Source organism: Pocillopora verrucosa, chromosome 1 (genome assembly GCF_036669915.1).
Source record: "Pocillopora verrucosa isolate sample1 chromosome 1, ASM3666991v2, whole genome shotgun sequence".
Classification (NCBI taxonomy): Eukaryota; Metazoa; Cnidaria; class Anthozoa; order Scleractinia; family Pocilloporidae; genus Pocillopora; species Pocillopora verrucosa.
This window is the reverse complement of record NC_089312.1, coordinates 5,633,485-5,649,841: the sequence shown is the minus strand read 5'-3', so window position 1 is coordinate 5,649,841 and position 16,357 is coordinate 5,633,485. Positions and strand designations below refer to the sequence as shown.

Sequence of the window (16,357 nt, the reverse complement as noted above, 5' to 3'; positions counted from 1 at the left end):
CAAGTTTATATTTCATTTTTTGTCTTTATCTCTTCTCCCCGCCGTGAGGGGAGAAAATGAATAGATAAATAGATGAATGAAAAAAGAAAGCTCAAGAGTTTCCACTTATAGTCATATGGTACATGAACTGATTACTGAGGTGGAGTAAAGCCATAGAAGGCTAGAAATGCAATATCCCAACTACTAAGACTTTAACACGAACGTTAACATCAACAATAGCATGCTAGTTCATCATCAATTGTAGTCAATTTCTTTTACAAAAAGTCTGAATGATTATGTACCAACCGATTCCATCCTATTAAGCTTCCAGCCAAGAACTAGCCCACTTTGGGCTGGAAATGAATTTCTTCAACTCGATCAACAAACCGCTTTATGGACCATATTTCGACTGCTGATATTTCTTATGTCTAGCAAGTAAAAAGACGCTGATTGATATCAGCGAGCCCGTAGTGTGACATGTATACTGGTCAGCGGTTTTTGGTGCAACTGCTGTCACTAACATCTCAATGTAGATGTCCGCCATAACAACAATGCACTGAAGGAGTTAAACGATTGCATTGGAGGCTTATTACATTTAGGACTAAATGTTATTACATTTAGGACTTTATTACATTTAGGACCAAATGTTATTACATTTAGGACTTTATTACATTTAGGACAGTTATTACATTTAGGACTTCAACAGGGTCCCCCACCTCCATGTAAACAGGCTCTCAATTACAGTGACAGTGGTGGAAATCTATAAAAGCAGCCGAGCAAAACACCGAATGTATACACGAGGTTCATGCACAAGCGAGTATTTTCCTTGCGACAACTACCTATTTCGAATATTTTATGTGTGCGAGGATTTTATTTAGCTCACACTCACTTATTTACAACAACATTCATAGTTACATGTAATTTGCTCTAAAGTTATGGCAGTGGGATAGATTATAAATTAAAGAACAATATAAGCGACGGGCCAATTTCAGCTAAAAACACGTCGACAGAGCTGGTAGCTTTGTAAACAGCGATTTGTTTATTTAGCACTCGAGAAAAATAAACTCAAAAACTTCACCTAAAACGGTGGTTTGTTCACTTAACAATAAAGGTAAGGTAATTTTTAAGTTAAACTGATATATTTAAATGAATATAAACAGAAGTAGAGACCAAACACGTCGAGTTTTGTCCCAATAGCGCGTGATTTGCAATAGGAGTACAGCAGAGAAAATGACCGAACTCCGTGAAAATGCACGCTATATATTTTGGTCTGGCGCGCTCGCTTTTCACGGGCCAAAAATAATATTTTTACATGATAAACACAAAGAATTGCTCGTTTGAAATAGCCCTTTTATGTACATTCGTATACCCTCGATGTTATGGTCGTCTGAAATATGGTAAAATTCAGCGTACAAACGGAATGCAAAACATAGTGTACTTTACGCGGGTGGTTACAAACGAAAGAAAGTTTAGTTAGAGATGAAATATAGTGGGAAAGCTATTCCAAGGGATGAAAAACAATTTAGGAAAAAAATGAATCCAAGATAATTTTTCGTTGTCTTGTACGGGCGTTGTGAAAATGCACTGAAAGCCCGATAGAAATTATGCAAATTAGGTACGTTTTAGCCGATTTCGAACGTTCGTATTTTTTGCCAAAATAAAAACTCTCTGGAACTTTTGAATATTATTTTTGAAAACAGTTCACCAAAAGGGTCTTTTTGAGCTGAAGTTGAATTTTTGCTTCTGTCGCCGGATTCTTGAAAATTACTGACAATCTCTCTTAATTAGTAGGGTCGTCATTGGTTTCTGTGCCACGCAGATATCATTGAAAGGCTATGGAGTGTCCTAAGAGAGTAAATATGGATTGGGGCAAGGGGGCTGAGGTTTATTTATTTTGCACGGGAAAAGAGCGAATCCAGGAACAAAGGAAAAGAGTTACCTCCTAATGCGGAAGGAGAGTAGTACGCCTAAATATCATTTTAAAAAGTTTTTTGAAGTCCCTCCATGCAACTGAAGCTGCATGGAACTGGAGGTTGGAGAACTATGATTCTTTTGAGAAGTCGTAAAAGATCATCCTTCCGAATGGCTGAGTTTCTCTAAGCAAAAAGTCTAATTTGATTATCTTTCATATTGCTTGCGTCAGGGAAAAACCCCATGAAAGGTGTTCCTCTGATTTGTTTTGAAACTTTAAGTGATAAGTTATGACCGAGATCGGAATTCTGGTAAAAAATGAACCCTGATTTGAAGATAAAGGTCAATTTTTCCTTCTGCAAAATTTTAAATGTATTGGCATTGGTTAAGAGAATGTAAAAAGTTTATCAGATTGTGTTCTCTTGGATTGATATTATGACATTAGACCAGATGATGATTTGAGCTGAATACGTCAAATTAATATAACGTAAAATGCATCCCTCCAACCATGTTTTTCAAAGCAGTGGGATTGATAACAATAAGATGGGATCTTATAAAAAAAATTAAACCGGCATTTGGTAAATTAAATACTTAAGAAATGGATTGAATTCAGTAAGATCTTTCTTTCATTAGTAATCATGATTGCTAGAGCGAGTAAAAGTTAATCGATATTTTGTCATTATAGCTTTTTTTCATATTTGAGAAGGCTACTTCATGTAATAGCCAATATGATGGCCACTTTGCACTTACAGCCACCGCAGCTTGACTAACTGAGAAAATGAATCATTTCGCAACCTCTTGATCTTGTTGGAACGTAGCCATCTGGAAGAGTTGAAACTTTATTTAGCCATCACACAAGAGAGTATCACTGCTTTGTTGGTAAACAGAGGGAAGAGGCGGGAGGGGTGGGTGAAGCTATACAACTATAGCGAGAAAATGTGGAAGGAAGGTCACCTTTCGTATTCTCCCTGCCTCATTTTATCTCACCAAGCGTCAGACATTTAGCAATACGTAAATAATTGCGCGTTAATATCAACGTAACCATATATATTGTCTACTTACAAGACGACCAACTCGGTGTTGTTTTCGAAGACTCCAGGTGGGAGCTCCTCTATCTGGTTGTCTTCCAAATCCCTGAATAGGGGATCAGTATCCGTGATTAAAGTCGAACGTTTCAAGCCTTTTCTTGTTGTTGTGTATTCCTCCCCCCTCCCGTCCCCTCCCCCCCACCCACCCTTCCAAAACAAAGGAAGAGCTGATATGCTTACAATTTTTTTGTAGAACAGGGCAAGCGACGTGGAACAGACTGTAAATGTTTTCCTTTACATTCAATGCGGGTAACTGCGCGCATAATTCCATCTGCCGTGGTACACGGGCAGGGCTCTGGACACCCTAGAAAAAGAAGATTTGCTGTTAAGATCGTATCGTTGGTGTAAGTTAGTGAATACCTGTCAATCTCTTTTGTCGGAATTGCTGCAAGAGTGCATTTGAGTCCTCTGAAAAAGCCTCAAGAGGTCTCATGAACACTCAATACTAAAGAGGGTTAGTTTCTAAAGAAACTGTGGTGCTGTGTCTGTCGCTCTGACGAAGGGTTAACGCTTGAAATGTTAGCTTTCAAAGTCTTTACGGTGGCCAGTTTATGCTATCGACTCAATTGATAATACTGATCATGAATTACCCTGTAACGGTCAATAACAATCCAGTGTAAGGCAAGAGAATTTAGTGCTGGATCAACAAAACTATTGTGTCAGCCTCTTAGGTGCGAAGCCAGGTTAAAAAGCGTTAGGATTTGTTAATTTTACCAGCAATTTCTAGAAACTCTGCAATTTCCGATATATTTCCCTCTTAGTCTGATTGGGTTAAGTATCACATTTTTGTTGCTAAAACTCACTCTCGATGACAAGATGGATTCGTTTCTTGTAAAAACCATCCTGCGTGTTCACCTCACAGCTGTAATTGTCATTGTTTTCTCCAGTAATGTTCAGCTGATATAGTACACTTGTACTGTTCTGTACAAGAATGCCGTTCTTTCTCCAAACAATGACTGGTGCCGGTGCACCTTGTGCTGGACACCAAAGAGATGAGGAATGATTGAAAAGAACGAACTGAGTCTCGATCACTTTATCAAGGTTGGGTTTGACTGGAAAAAAAAAAGAATTCTTAGCAATTACAAAAGCAGTTGAGTACAAGAAGCATTAGCTATGGCCATTTTCCTTTCATCAGAAGTGTAAAACTCTCAAAATACGCACTGTCTTTCAGTGGCTTATCAAAAATTCAGTTAGTCAATGCTTGCCTGTTGTATTAGCTGTTTTGTTACTGTATGAACCGCTGAAATTGTTATCGAACCATGGGTCATTGAGTTTATCTATTTTTCTCAACCACAAGTTCTGTCCACTGGATCGCACAATACCAGAAATATTACTCCCACAAAATACACCAAGAAGATTAGAAGACTCGTTGTTTCCATCGCGAACCTCAAGGTACACGTCATCAATGCATGGTGATGGATATGAAATCTTCAAGGTGAAATTCAGTTCCACATAATGTCCTTTTGGAGCTTGCAAGAGCTGAGTTGAGTCAAACGATGGGACAACTCGCTGAAGGCGTACTTCCACTATTAGTGCAACTGCTTGTAAAACCAAGAGAAAATGAGAGTACACTTCGCCAAAGCTATTGAAACAGAGCATCTTGAATGGAAGCTTGTTTTCAGAGACGTTTAAGGAAACGCTAAACTTGAAATAATGTTTTTATGAAAAGCTATATACGTTAGACAACGCGGAGACTGGTTGTATGAAAACTATGTGGAAGAGACATCACATTGGAAAGATATAACAATAGTACTGATGAGGAGCAAAAGAGGAACAATAGAGGAAACTGTATCATCATAATAATATAATGAAGCTTTAGACTTAACCCTTCCCGTGTATACCTACATCGTGCTCTAATATAGACCTCATGTGGTCTATATTAGAATTCCAAATCGTTTTGTAGAAGTTTAAGGTCAATATTCCGAAGTTATTACATCTTATAGCGATTGAAAAATTGGCCAAGAGTGGATAACGTTCGTAACTTAAGCGGATTACTCGCTGATGCTTTGAAACCTGACATGATCTGTAGATATTCAGAGATATCTAGACGGCACAGACGTCATTAAATTCCTTGTTTTGTATAGGTAATCACATGATTTCGAGTGCAATTTGGAATAAATAAGCACGAGTACATTTTTTTATAGACTAACAAAATTGCACGAGCCCATAGGGCTCGTGCAATTTTGTGGTCTTTGAATAAATTAACAACTGCTTGTTTATCCCAAATTGCACGAGAAAAATCATGTGATTACGTGTTAATAACATACATGGAAAAATACGCGATGGCTTATCATAATTAAGCATAAGCAAAGCGCGCGCATCAAGAGCAAAAATATTTTTTTCCAACCGTGCGTTAGGTCAAAAGAACCGCGTACGATCAAAAGAATAATATGCAATGATATCTTCACATCTTTAAGGCGCAAAAAAGTTCAAAGTCCCGCTAAACAAGGAATGTTCAGTCTGTGTCCGAATCAATTTCGATGAAATGGAATCGTCGTTTCCGAGGTTTAACCATGTTTGTTTTTAATTTCAGCGTTGGATCGCTCGAGCAAAGTGTTAAGCTGAGTCGGCTCGTAATTCTCGATTTCCTCGGCAATTCCCTTCTCTAAACACCACTTTTTCCAAACCGACAACGAAAAAGCAGTGCTTCTTACAGTGTTTTCGTTGTTTGAGCTGTTTTTCAGTTGTAGTGGCGAAAGAAAACCTATTAAAAAAGCCGGCCATTGTTTCGCTCGTAAATTATAAAATTTTCAAATTTTGTTGCGACCTCCAAGGCTCGCATTTGGTTGGCTACCTGTGAGTTTCTTTGATTATTGACCAATCAGAATGTCTGATTTGTTACTTTCTTTGCACTGGATTAACCCTCTTCTGCACTGAATTAACTCTCTTCTGCACTGAATTACCTGAAAACTGCACTTATCTCAACCAATCAGAACTGAGTAATTTTTCCATGTATATTATTAGAATTTTAAGCAATCATATTTAATATGCCGATTTCAGCATCATGCATCGCGCAACGAACGAAAAAAAGAGTTGATAAAAAAGATATCGCATGTCGATTGAAATTAACCAGCGCACGATAAATTTACACCGCTATTAAAATATTTCTTACCGTTAGACATATAATTCATCTTTTCTTTTGGTTTTCGGTTTGCTTTCAAAATTTGTCGGCTGAACTTTTCTAATCAAGCGCCGTTTGGACAGGTTTTTCCATAAGAAATGCAAATGTTATAATTACGCGAGAGCGCATTCAGTACCGAACAACGAAAAGTAAAAGATTCTGAGCACCGTGGAAAAGGTTCGTTTTTTCTGTTTTATTCTCTCTTTTTTTTAATATAATTGAAGAGATGATCGTTTTGTAGCACAATGAAGTTGGAAATTGAACGAAGAACAGCAATAAAGTACTTTGTTTTGTCGACCATATGCCCTGCATAAATTAAGTCACTAACATGGTCTGCAGCGAACGTAACCGATCGGACTCGAGAGAGAGGCGAAAATAAACTTTGGTGCTGTGTTGTCCTATAATTTCTCAAGGAGCAGTAACTCTATTTTGGTACTGTCCTCTAGCAAGATTTCTCCACAGTGTGTCTCTCCCGAGCGCGTGTCACTTACTTTCGCCCGAGTTGATATTATTCGAGCGAGAATATTTGAGGAAAACATAAGGTACTCTCATAAGAACCATACTTTAAGTCTAAAAGTAGCTATTTCCAATCTTTTGAAATAGGTTTAAATAAAATATTTAGTCGCTTAAAATGACACTTTAGGAAATAAAGACAATAGTGCTTACAGAAAGCAATAATGAAACCCCAGAAAGTCCTTCTGGACACCATCGTCCTGTTTTCAGCAATTGGCTGAGGGGAAGTTTGAAGATTGAGTTGAGTTTAAATAATATACTCAAATAAAGTAAAATGATCGAGAATGCATTTAATTTATCGGGGAACATCCCCTTGTATGTTCTCGGAATATCATTATATACCTCAGATTCCAAGGCTGTTCAGAAAACGACAAGATCCATTTATATCACAATTATCATGACAAATACTATTTTTTTAGAAACTGCCATGTTTGACTGACACTTTCATTGAAACTTCTCTAAGCTACATTCTACACGTTTGACAATAAGAACAATTTGAATTATCATGATATTATGAAATTACCCTTATGCCAGAAAAAAAAGGGTTATAGATAAATTATTTTTATGTTTACTTCTCCCCTACCTTTGCAATTACATTTTCCTCAATGACGTAATTCTTAAGAAGGTTTTTTTCTTCAGTTTTTCTTTCTTTTATTTCCGCTTCTGAGTAGGAGCCAGAGACAACGTGTCGCTGTAAACAGTTCACCGGATATAAAAACATGAAAAAGTTGTTATTGTTATAATCGCAGCGGAGAATGTCTAAAAAAATATTAACAAGTAATATGGAAAATATCAGGAACCAGTGAAAAAATTTCTATTCTTAATACCCTTTTTAAGGATGCGCAGTATTTGATGGCAGACCTTATCGCAAAAATACCAGTTTCTTCCATTAGAGTCGAAAGATCTGCCCTTCACTGGGTTCTTTTTCTGTCAAATTTCACTAACGTCTAATCTTATCTTTTCTTGTATCGACCTTTTTAGTGACAAAAAAGTAAATACCTGAAATATATTTGCGCTGTTCCCTCACTTCGATTTAGATCGAATGCCTTAAAACAGGGATAAAAGTCATATAAAGAAGCCGGCTACATACAGCTTTTTCAGATCATTATCTTAAAATGAAAATTCTTATGAAAGACTGAAAATATCAACGCCTGATTGGCTATTACGAAAAGCTATCTTTCAGATCATGTATTAAGAAAATCTATATTAATCAAGAAGCTATGTTCCTTCATTTCTCGTGTTACGGAAAAAACTTGAATGCTTTATAAAAGCAATCGGGAACTTTTGCATAACTTTCTCAAATTACTTTCCTTTTTCTTTTTTGTTTTTTTTTCACTGAAATTCTAAGTGAAGTCACAAAACTTTACTGCTGTTCAAGTTGAACGTATTTTTTGCCTACTAACTCTAGCTTTACTAACACAGAGCTGAGGAGATGATCATAATTTCTCATGTGATATTCTTAGGCATTTATTAGTTTTTCCGGAACTGTTTGACCGCCAAAGGGATATCCTTTTCACTGGTTCTCTTTTATTCTATGTGAACAGTTTCATTTTTTTTTTTTTTTTGCATGCTTGTGTTTATTGCTTTAGTTGATTTGAGACATCGCATGGATACAATTGCTTTATCTGCAAATATACCAGTGTACCAATCAAACACAGTTTTAAACAGCCAAGGTGTTAATGATCCCTCTCGTTATTCTAATTTTTATTCCAATAGTGAGAGTAAAATCCTAATAAAAAAATCTCAGTTTTCAACTTCAGTTTGCCTGTATCGTACCATCACCCAGATGCGAATGTTTAAATAACAGTAACCCGCGACCCGTAACCCGTCGGAAGCGACGTAGCTGTTTGAGCTGTTAGCACTATTCCATATTTTAAGCCACTTGTCCGTGTCAAAATGGAATTCAGATATCCCTCCGTTTGAATCGATGTGGAAATTTGATAATGTTACAAACCAGAAGGGGGAATCCTCTCCTTGCGATCTACCGTGTGTACTTGTAAAAACCTTGGATTGCAATACATCACATTATATTATATGTTGTTCCCATCAAGAACTTTTCGAAGTCTGTTTTGTCCTTATTTGGAGCACCTGCCTTCCTGTTTTTATTAACCCGAATGGTATTGAAGTCACTTAACCGGAACATAACTTATTCCCAGTCCCCCATGTCTGGGTGAATGTGACTTGCTGCATCTGCGTCTCTTGTTTTCGCTGCTATTCCCGGGACGCTACTTTGACGAAGACACTTTCGTAGAAAATAGTGTCCAGCCTCCACCATCAATCTGCATGTCGAAAAAAGCCTGAAAAGAGTCATCTGTTGAACCACCGTTTGTAAAGTCAGCCACCACGTCTTTTACCTGAATGCATGAAGAGCGATGCAACCGCTTCCGCTAGAGCTAAATGCTATCATTTCCAAGAGAAGCCGCGAAATTTTTGCTGGCTAGGTTGTCGCCTCCGTGACTAATTCTTTTCAGAGAGAAAATTATAGTTAGCGTTTCAGTTCAGGATAAGACCCCGTGTGATCAAGATCGTTTTTGAATAAAAGACAAGTTAGACCCTAATCCTCGGTAAAGTAATCAAGACCCGCGAACGCTGTTGACCGCTTCAATATAACAACGCTCCAAGGAATAGGAAAAGGAATGAAGAAAGAAAAGATCCTCTATTGGTTTGGTGTTTATAGCATGCGTGTGTATTCTAGCTTGAAAAGAAACATTTACAAGCCACCTGATATTACATTAAAATTTGACCTAAATCAAATGATGTCGCTATGAAGGGAAAAGCTAGCGCTTCTATTTTTTCTATTCAAGGTCACATTATCATCTTACGATTATTATCATTTTTTATCAAGTTATTTATTCGCTTTATCTCAAACTCACCTGATTTTAAAATATGGATACTGTGACTTCAGAAGCGACCAAACCAATCACCACTGATAGCCAAACTTTACCATTACACCATTCCAAGGCCTCTCGGGAAGCATTGTGAGCAGTGCCAGCGACACTCGTTGTACGTTTTCCAACGATTTTGTCTTTTTCATCTTAAAAGAAAAAAAATTGTGATGAAAACAGGTTCATAAAGTCGAATTTATGCAGACAACATTTTGTTTGGTGAAAATGTTGCTTGACTTTTATAATACCCTGAAATACTAATTCGCTTAATTGAAATTACAGGGGAAAAATACAACCGCCATATATCTTAATTTCAAGTACATTATCTATGCTATATACAGGAACTCAAATTCTCATTCAAAACTATACATCGACTGATATACGGATAGGATAACGCCGGAATTTTTATATCAGGATATATGCGATAAAGGGAGCATGGTTTATTTTCCTGATTACTAACTTTTCATTGCAAAAATGATGTTTTTAAAGTGGTTTTAAATTTTTCTTTCTTGTGGCCCACCTGTTTTGAAGTTGTTATTGATGTTGTTTATTAGCGCTCTTCCGGGCTTTTTTCCTTATGGCAAACATCAGCAACTTTCTCTCCAGATTGTCGCACAATCCTTAGATTCTTATTAACTTTACCGACATAATTTTATGTTAGGTAGAGTAAGGTTGATCTATCACAGTTAGAAAACATTTTAAGAGATCCAGCTACAATTTTAGATGATAAGATTTAAACTTTGAGCCACAAGTAACTTTTGATGCACTAAGACAGATTTGGCTTACCATCATTCCTCTGTGTTATGTTAGCAAATCCAACAAATCGATCAGAGTCGCATAGCTTGCTTGACATCGCTCTCCATCCACACATTCAAACTGGGAGGAACTTTCCGAATCCACTTCTATTTTTTTTTATCATTCTTCCCTTCAGTTCTTGCCCTGCTACCTTTTAAGTGAGGTTAACAGCTCTCAGGTCTGCTTCTGAAATACGGCTTATGCCGTACAAAAAAAAAAAAATGTTATGCAAAGATGCATGTTTTTCTTGACCTTCAGAAAGTTTATGATGAGGAAAAGTGATTGAATGTTTAATTTTTTTTTTCCAGACTAGACTAACAGGTACAAGGAAAGTACCAGAATGAAAACAGAGTACGCCGTTGAATTATCACGCGACCGTTCTTAAAACCATCAATCAGTAGGTGTAAAGTCAGTATTGTCTGGATGTTTTCTTGGCTTTCGATCAAACAATTATTGTGGGCGAACAAACTGTTTCACCCGCCAATCAGTAAGATTTAAACGGAAAGCTATTAAGAGAGGATGTCAGCATCCATCGAACAAATTTGAAATATTGTGGCAAGTCGCCCAAAATTCGTTTTCTCTCTTACTTTCATATTTTGTTGCCCAATACGTTCTAATAATTGTGGTGTAGTTTTTTTTGTGAAAATATATTTTAGTTTTCGAGAAATTACTTTTTTCGTTCGACCACTCAAATATGCAAATTTTTACCGTGAATATTACTCGAGTTGTGTGACCTCATGTAACGAATGTACCAGACCTACGGTATTTCTGTGAACATAACCCTTTGTTTTATCATCTAAACATAATCCCCTGTCGTTATTGAAGCTGGCAAAGAAATATTTATTTTTTGGTGAATATTTTTGTCTGACATACTTTTCCTATGTCGAAAAGTAGCATCAAAACAAAGACAGTTTTAACAATGACCGATATGACACAATCAACTGAGCTTCAAGCTTTGAAAAGACCAAAGGATGGTTATAAAGTTACTGTAAAAATTTCCTTGTGTATTTGTGTTGTTCTATCTTGAGACGAACTCAAAGTCCGGCAAAATTTACTTTTTATCTTTATAGCGACTATGAAATGTACATGGTGCGCCTACTTGTTGCCACCGTTAATTGGCATAAATCACTACAATTTGTAAAAAAGTCTAACGTAACACTCTAACCTTGTTTATTTATGATTTTATAAGCCGTTTCGATTATTATATTACGCCTGGGTATTACTTTTTGCTCAGAGCTCAGGTTTTGGGTTGGGTTTTCCCCTCCCTCATTTATATCATAAGCTAGTCACGCAATAATTGATACCGACACAAGTGAATATTTACCATTTATAAAGATTTTTGTTTACGTTGAATTGAAAATATTAAAATATGTGCTTTCTTTACTAATCGTTGTTTCAGCGGCAGCGAAGCAGTTAAAAGCGGGTTGTTGCTTCAACGCTACTGAAATTTTTAGTATTCAGACAGGCGAGCAAAGTGTGATGCACTGGGAATAAAAACTTTTAGGTGCCCTTTACATGATATCTGAATGAGTTTTGTACAAGAACGAGTTCATACCGGTTGTCATATAATAACCAGCGTAAACTTTATTCGAAATGAGTCATTTCTGAGTGAGTTTAGTGGGGTTTTCATTACAGAACGAAACACTCATTCTGGACGACCTTTTCTACCTGTACAATGTGAACGCGGCACAGCTCTCATATTCGTATGAATCCTCTGTAGGAGCGACGGAAGCATTGAAAAAGACAGAAAAAGGACATAAACAGAAAACAGGCTAATTGTTACCACTCCCACACGGATAAGACTCAAGCACCTTGTACAATTTTATAGCGATCGTTTTTGAAATTCCAGGCGCGCACCCCCGCCCTCTTATGTAAAGGGTCCCCTGCAGCACACTTGACATTTAGCAAGGACAAATTCTGATGTGGTTTTGGCGAAGAGAGACATGTTTTGTCAGCGTCTAATTGCTAGTGCGGAAGGGTCCTTTACAACCGTGGGCAGAAAGACAGAAAGACAACAGAGTGTTCAGACATTAGTTCAGAAAACTCCGCCTGTGTCTGAATTTTTGGTGGGCAATTAACCAATTCCCAATCGAAACTTAACTCTGACGTCACGCGTAATTTTGCTCACGGTGGTAAGTAGCCTACTTGCCCAGATTGTACGAATTTTCCAGACATCTTGAGTACTATCTGTGATACACTCTTGCTAATTCCCCTATCAGCTTTTGGAATCGACTTAACCCTACCTTTACCATGGCCGGAAATTTCTTTTGGCACCCTACATCTGCTATTGGAACCACGATTCCACCCAACACCGAGATTTGATCTGTGAGTGGGACGATTTGTAAAATCATCGATATTTTTTGGCGTCCCGAAGATGCCGGCACGCGACAAAACAAGATCAACTTCATTTTCTGGATCTGAAAACTTGCAACTCCGCAAGTGACTTGAAATGTCTGTTTAACAATCACGCAAGGGAACGACTTGGTCTTCTCGGATCATTCAAGGTTTCTGGTAAACCAGTCCAAAAACTCTCGATCTAAAACGACCACGATACCTCGTTTTGCCACTCTGCGACAAACGAGGCTCGATTACGCAATCTATTTTGGCCAATCTATTTTGGCCAGAGGTCCTCTTCCACAGGCACCGAAATGTGTGACTTTCAAACCCAAACAGTGGACTTGAAATATCCTTTGGAATTCGGATTGACGACTTCGGCACTGTCCACCGGTAGCACTTTCGCTTAGAAAACTCCCTTTTCACGGCAACTTGAGACTGCAAATAATAATAATAACAATATTTAGAAAAACAACGATAATAATAATAATAATATTATTATTATTATTATTATTATTATTATTATTGAAAGTAAGAAACAAAAGTAAATAAAAACGAAAACATCGAAATTCTAACTGAATGAAAAGTATCAACTGTTATACTTGAAAACGAGTCTCCTAAATGAGATCAACAAACCTTGTCATAAATCGCGCGCTGAAGACTTTCAACTTGACTCTTAAGTAGCGCCTGGTGGCTTCCTTGATAAAGTTCGTTGTGGGCATTTTCCATCCCTAACTGGTAGAAATTGTTACAACCGGCCACGCTGCATTTCATCATTCTTTTAGGACATTCGTCCAAATGAAGGTGAACATGGGACCTGAAATAGACACACATGGATCTTACGTTATCGGGCTTCTTTGGGAATTTTATTACTATTACCGGGTTAACCCTTTAAGAGGCCAAAAAAAATTTTAACAAGTTTTACCTTAACTGCGCTTTACTACTGGGGCAAAACCGGGTGTTGGTCCTTTTGATTAATTTTTTTTCCATGCTCTTTTCTTTAACAAAATGATGACAAAATTTTGTGAATCAATTCATGGCGATAACTGAATGATAACTGACCTGGGCAAATTATGGCCACAATTTAATGGACATGGTCCGGGCTTTTCTTGACAGGTTGGTTCATGCTGATCTAGTATATACCTCTCCACCTCAACAGTGCAGTACTTGCAAGGTACTTTCTCTTGAGGGCAGATCTCCAAGTGACGCTCAAGTGAATCTCGCAAATGCGATCCAGGACAGCCATTGGGGCATTCCAGAAGGAGGAATGAGCAGGTCTCTTGATGTCTCTCCTTAGAACCATGCTCACCGACCCACGAGCAGCCAACGTTTGTGCATTTCACATTCAATTTGGAAATGACTGAACTGAGGGGTATGCTGATGTTCAACATGTGTTCGTTGATTGGCTCCCGACATACTGCACACGCCTTTTCCCGTCCACCTCCGGATTGATTTGAAATAAGCTGATGTATACATTCTTGGCATCCACTGTGTCCGCACAATAAGGACACGGGTCTGTTCATCAGCTCCTTGCTAAAAAATAGAACGCGATTCCATCAACAAAAAATACGTGAACTCATTTTACAGCTTTCGATCCACGTAAAGATTTATAAACACACAACTGGCATCAGATCCCGTCAAGGGTGGCACCTAGCGTATGCCCCGCAACGGGGACCTACCCATAAATGCAAAAAACCTAAACATGAGCGCAAGCGTTGGCTACCGTAATAAGCCGAATCGCGTCTTTTGATAACCGACTAGCACTAACCCAATATGAAAGCAGCACAAAAATCAAAAGAACACAAGATGTTTGCTGGATACTTCATGAATTTAACAAAAGATGATCAAAATTCTCCCTAAAAGTAATGGTAAATCTGCCTTGAGCAACCAGACCCGCGACTAAAATTACCAGAGTAAAAATTCAAAGATATGGTTAGACTAGAAAGAACACCGGGCTAAGTGTTTCATGATGGACAGAGAAGTGTTTGTTTTTATGTAAGTAACACTTTTACGAGCCAAGGAAATGAATTTTTCCTCCTTTATGGCACAATTTAGATCGGCGCATCTTGGGTTACTGCGTCTTTTAACTTAACCCGGACTAAAGGTGAAAGCTTTCGGAAAAGGAATCGGTAGTGAGCGCCAGGGAAAAAAAACAAACTGATCAATTTTAATCGTAAATGAGCTACGAATCATTGCCAAGTTAACAAGCCAAAAGAGAATGTAAACTGTCAATTGTTCAAACTCTTATTAAGGTTTGAATAGGAATTCTTATGCACTTCCGCTAAATACTTTGCACCGCACGCATTGAACCAAGTCGCTAGAGTTTTGAGGTCAGGACGCAGTTGCCATAAATTTCCCTTGTTTTGGGGCTTCTTCTTAGCGATTGATCTGTATTCTCTTTTTTGCCGAACTTGGAGTTAAACTGACTCTTCCCTTGTCGTCAGCTTTTCTTTTTTCTTTCGCAATGAAGCTCGACAGGTCTGCAGAAGGAAAAGTTCCCAATTCTCCCTAGCACGCACAAGCAAAGCCTCGACGTCCAGTGACAACTCACATGGGAAAACTTTCTCGTACGGAACCTTAACGAAAATTGAATGATCTCACAAGGGACGGTTGTTGAGAGTTAGGGCTACTTTTGACTAGCGCAGAGGCACAAAGAAGAACAAACGCTTATTTCTCTTATGTTCTTACGATTTCCGAAAGGCAAGCATAGCATAAGCACAAGAAGAACATTTTTAGCTCTTGTTATTGTCCTTATGTCGGCTTATGCTTATGTCACGGCGATCACTAAAGAGAACTACATTGGCGAATTAAGTGATGGTAGGTTGCTGCTGTTCTCACTAAAGTTTAACTCGTTCATGGAACTCGGGGTAACAATTCAGCCTCGTATGGCCCGGTAGATTAAAGGGCAAATAAACTAAAAAAACTTATGACCTAGACAAGTTTTGAAAGACAATACGTTAACTAATCAATAAAAGTAAACCTTACCATATTGGGCAAATTAAATGGTCGTCTGTGTTAGCATCGGGTAAAAGCTCGCAGTTGAAGTGGCTCAATCCAGACATATTAGCAAATACCACAGAAAAGGAGAGTAACTTTCAACGATAAAATATCCGTTCACTTCACTTTACCCACTTTAACTCTACAGAACACACAGGGAAATAGGTCTTTAGAGAATTGGGCAATCAATGCTTAAGTTAAAAAGGCACTTTCGTTACACAATGCTAAATCAATCAATTGAAAACGACTTGTGTTTAATATAGCCTAATCCTCAAAGGAACTGAGAACATGGGTCTGCAAACACAACAAGCATTAATGAAGGTTTTAATTAATCAAAAATGCTCTTTTCAAAAATAAATATCACAAAAGGGAAAAGTCTAAAGACTCGAGGGAAAAGAACTCGATTCTGCAAACACCACAGGTAACAATAGCGAAGGCTTTATCAATTAAAAAAATTGTCTTAAAAATAATTATCACAAAAGGCACTTTAGCGGCTCGTTGCTAAAAAAAGGATTCTGCTTGAGCCCAAAGACTCGAGGGAAAAGGGCATGAGTCTGCAAACACAATAGGTAATGATAACTAAAGCTTTATTTATTGAAAAATAATTTTTTTCAAAAACAAATATTACAAAAGGCTCTTGGGCAGCACGCTGCAAAAAAAAAAAAAAAAAAAAACCAGACAACTAAAAGAGGCCGCAAACCCTTACGATTGCAAGTCATGAGCAAACGTGAGGA

At 37.8% G+C, this 16,357-nt stretch overlaps 1 protein-coding gene across 1 annotated transcript; it reads right to left on the bottom strand.

Annotated features, from left to right (window-relative positions):
- Nucleotides 1-8,758: 8,758 nt before the first annotated feature.
- On the bottom strand, nucleotides 8,759-15,688 carry LOC136279758 (TNF receptor-associated factor 4-like). Its single transcript, XM_066163843.1, has 5 exons — nucleotides 15,612-15,688; nucleotides 13,689-14,159; nucleotides 13,263-13,443; nucleotides 12,958-13,064; nucleotides 8,759-8,891 (listed from the first exon to the last, which is right to left on the bottom strand). The coding sequence occupies exons 1-5, from the start codon at nucleotides 15,686-15,688 to the stop codon at nucleotides 8,759-8,761; spliced, it is 969 nt and encodes a 322-aa protein (XP_066019940.1).
- Between the last annotated feature and the right edge of the window lie 669 nt (nucleotides 15,689-16,357).

Coding starts and splice junctions, on each gene's coding strand:
- LOC136279758 (XM_066163843.1), bottom strand. CDS start 15,688: ATGTCTGGATTGAGCCACTTCAACTGCGAGCTTTTACCCGATGCTAAC. Junction 13,065..13,262: donor AGCGCGCGATTTATGACAAG/GTTTGTTGATCT, acceptor TATTATTTGCAG/TCTCAAGTTGCCGTGAAAAG. Junction 8,892..12,957: donor ATTTCAAGTCCACTGTTTGG/GTTTGAAAGTCA, acceptor TTCGACATGCAG/ATTGATGGTGGAGGCTGGAC.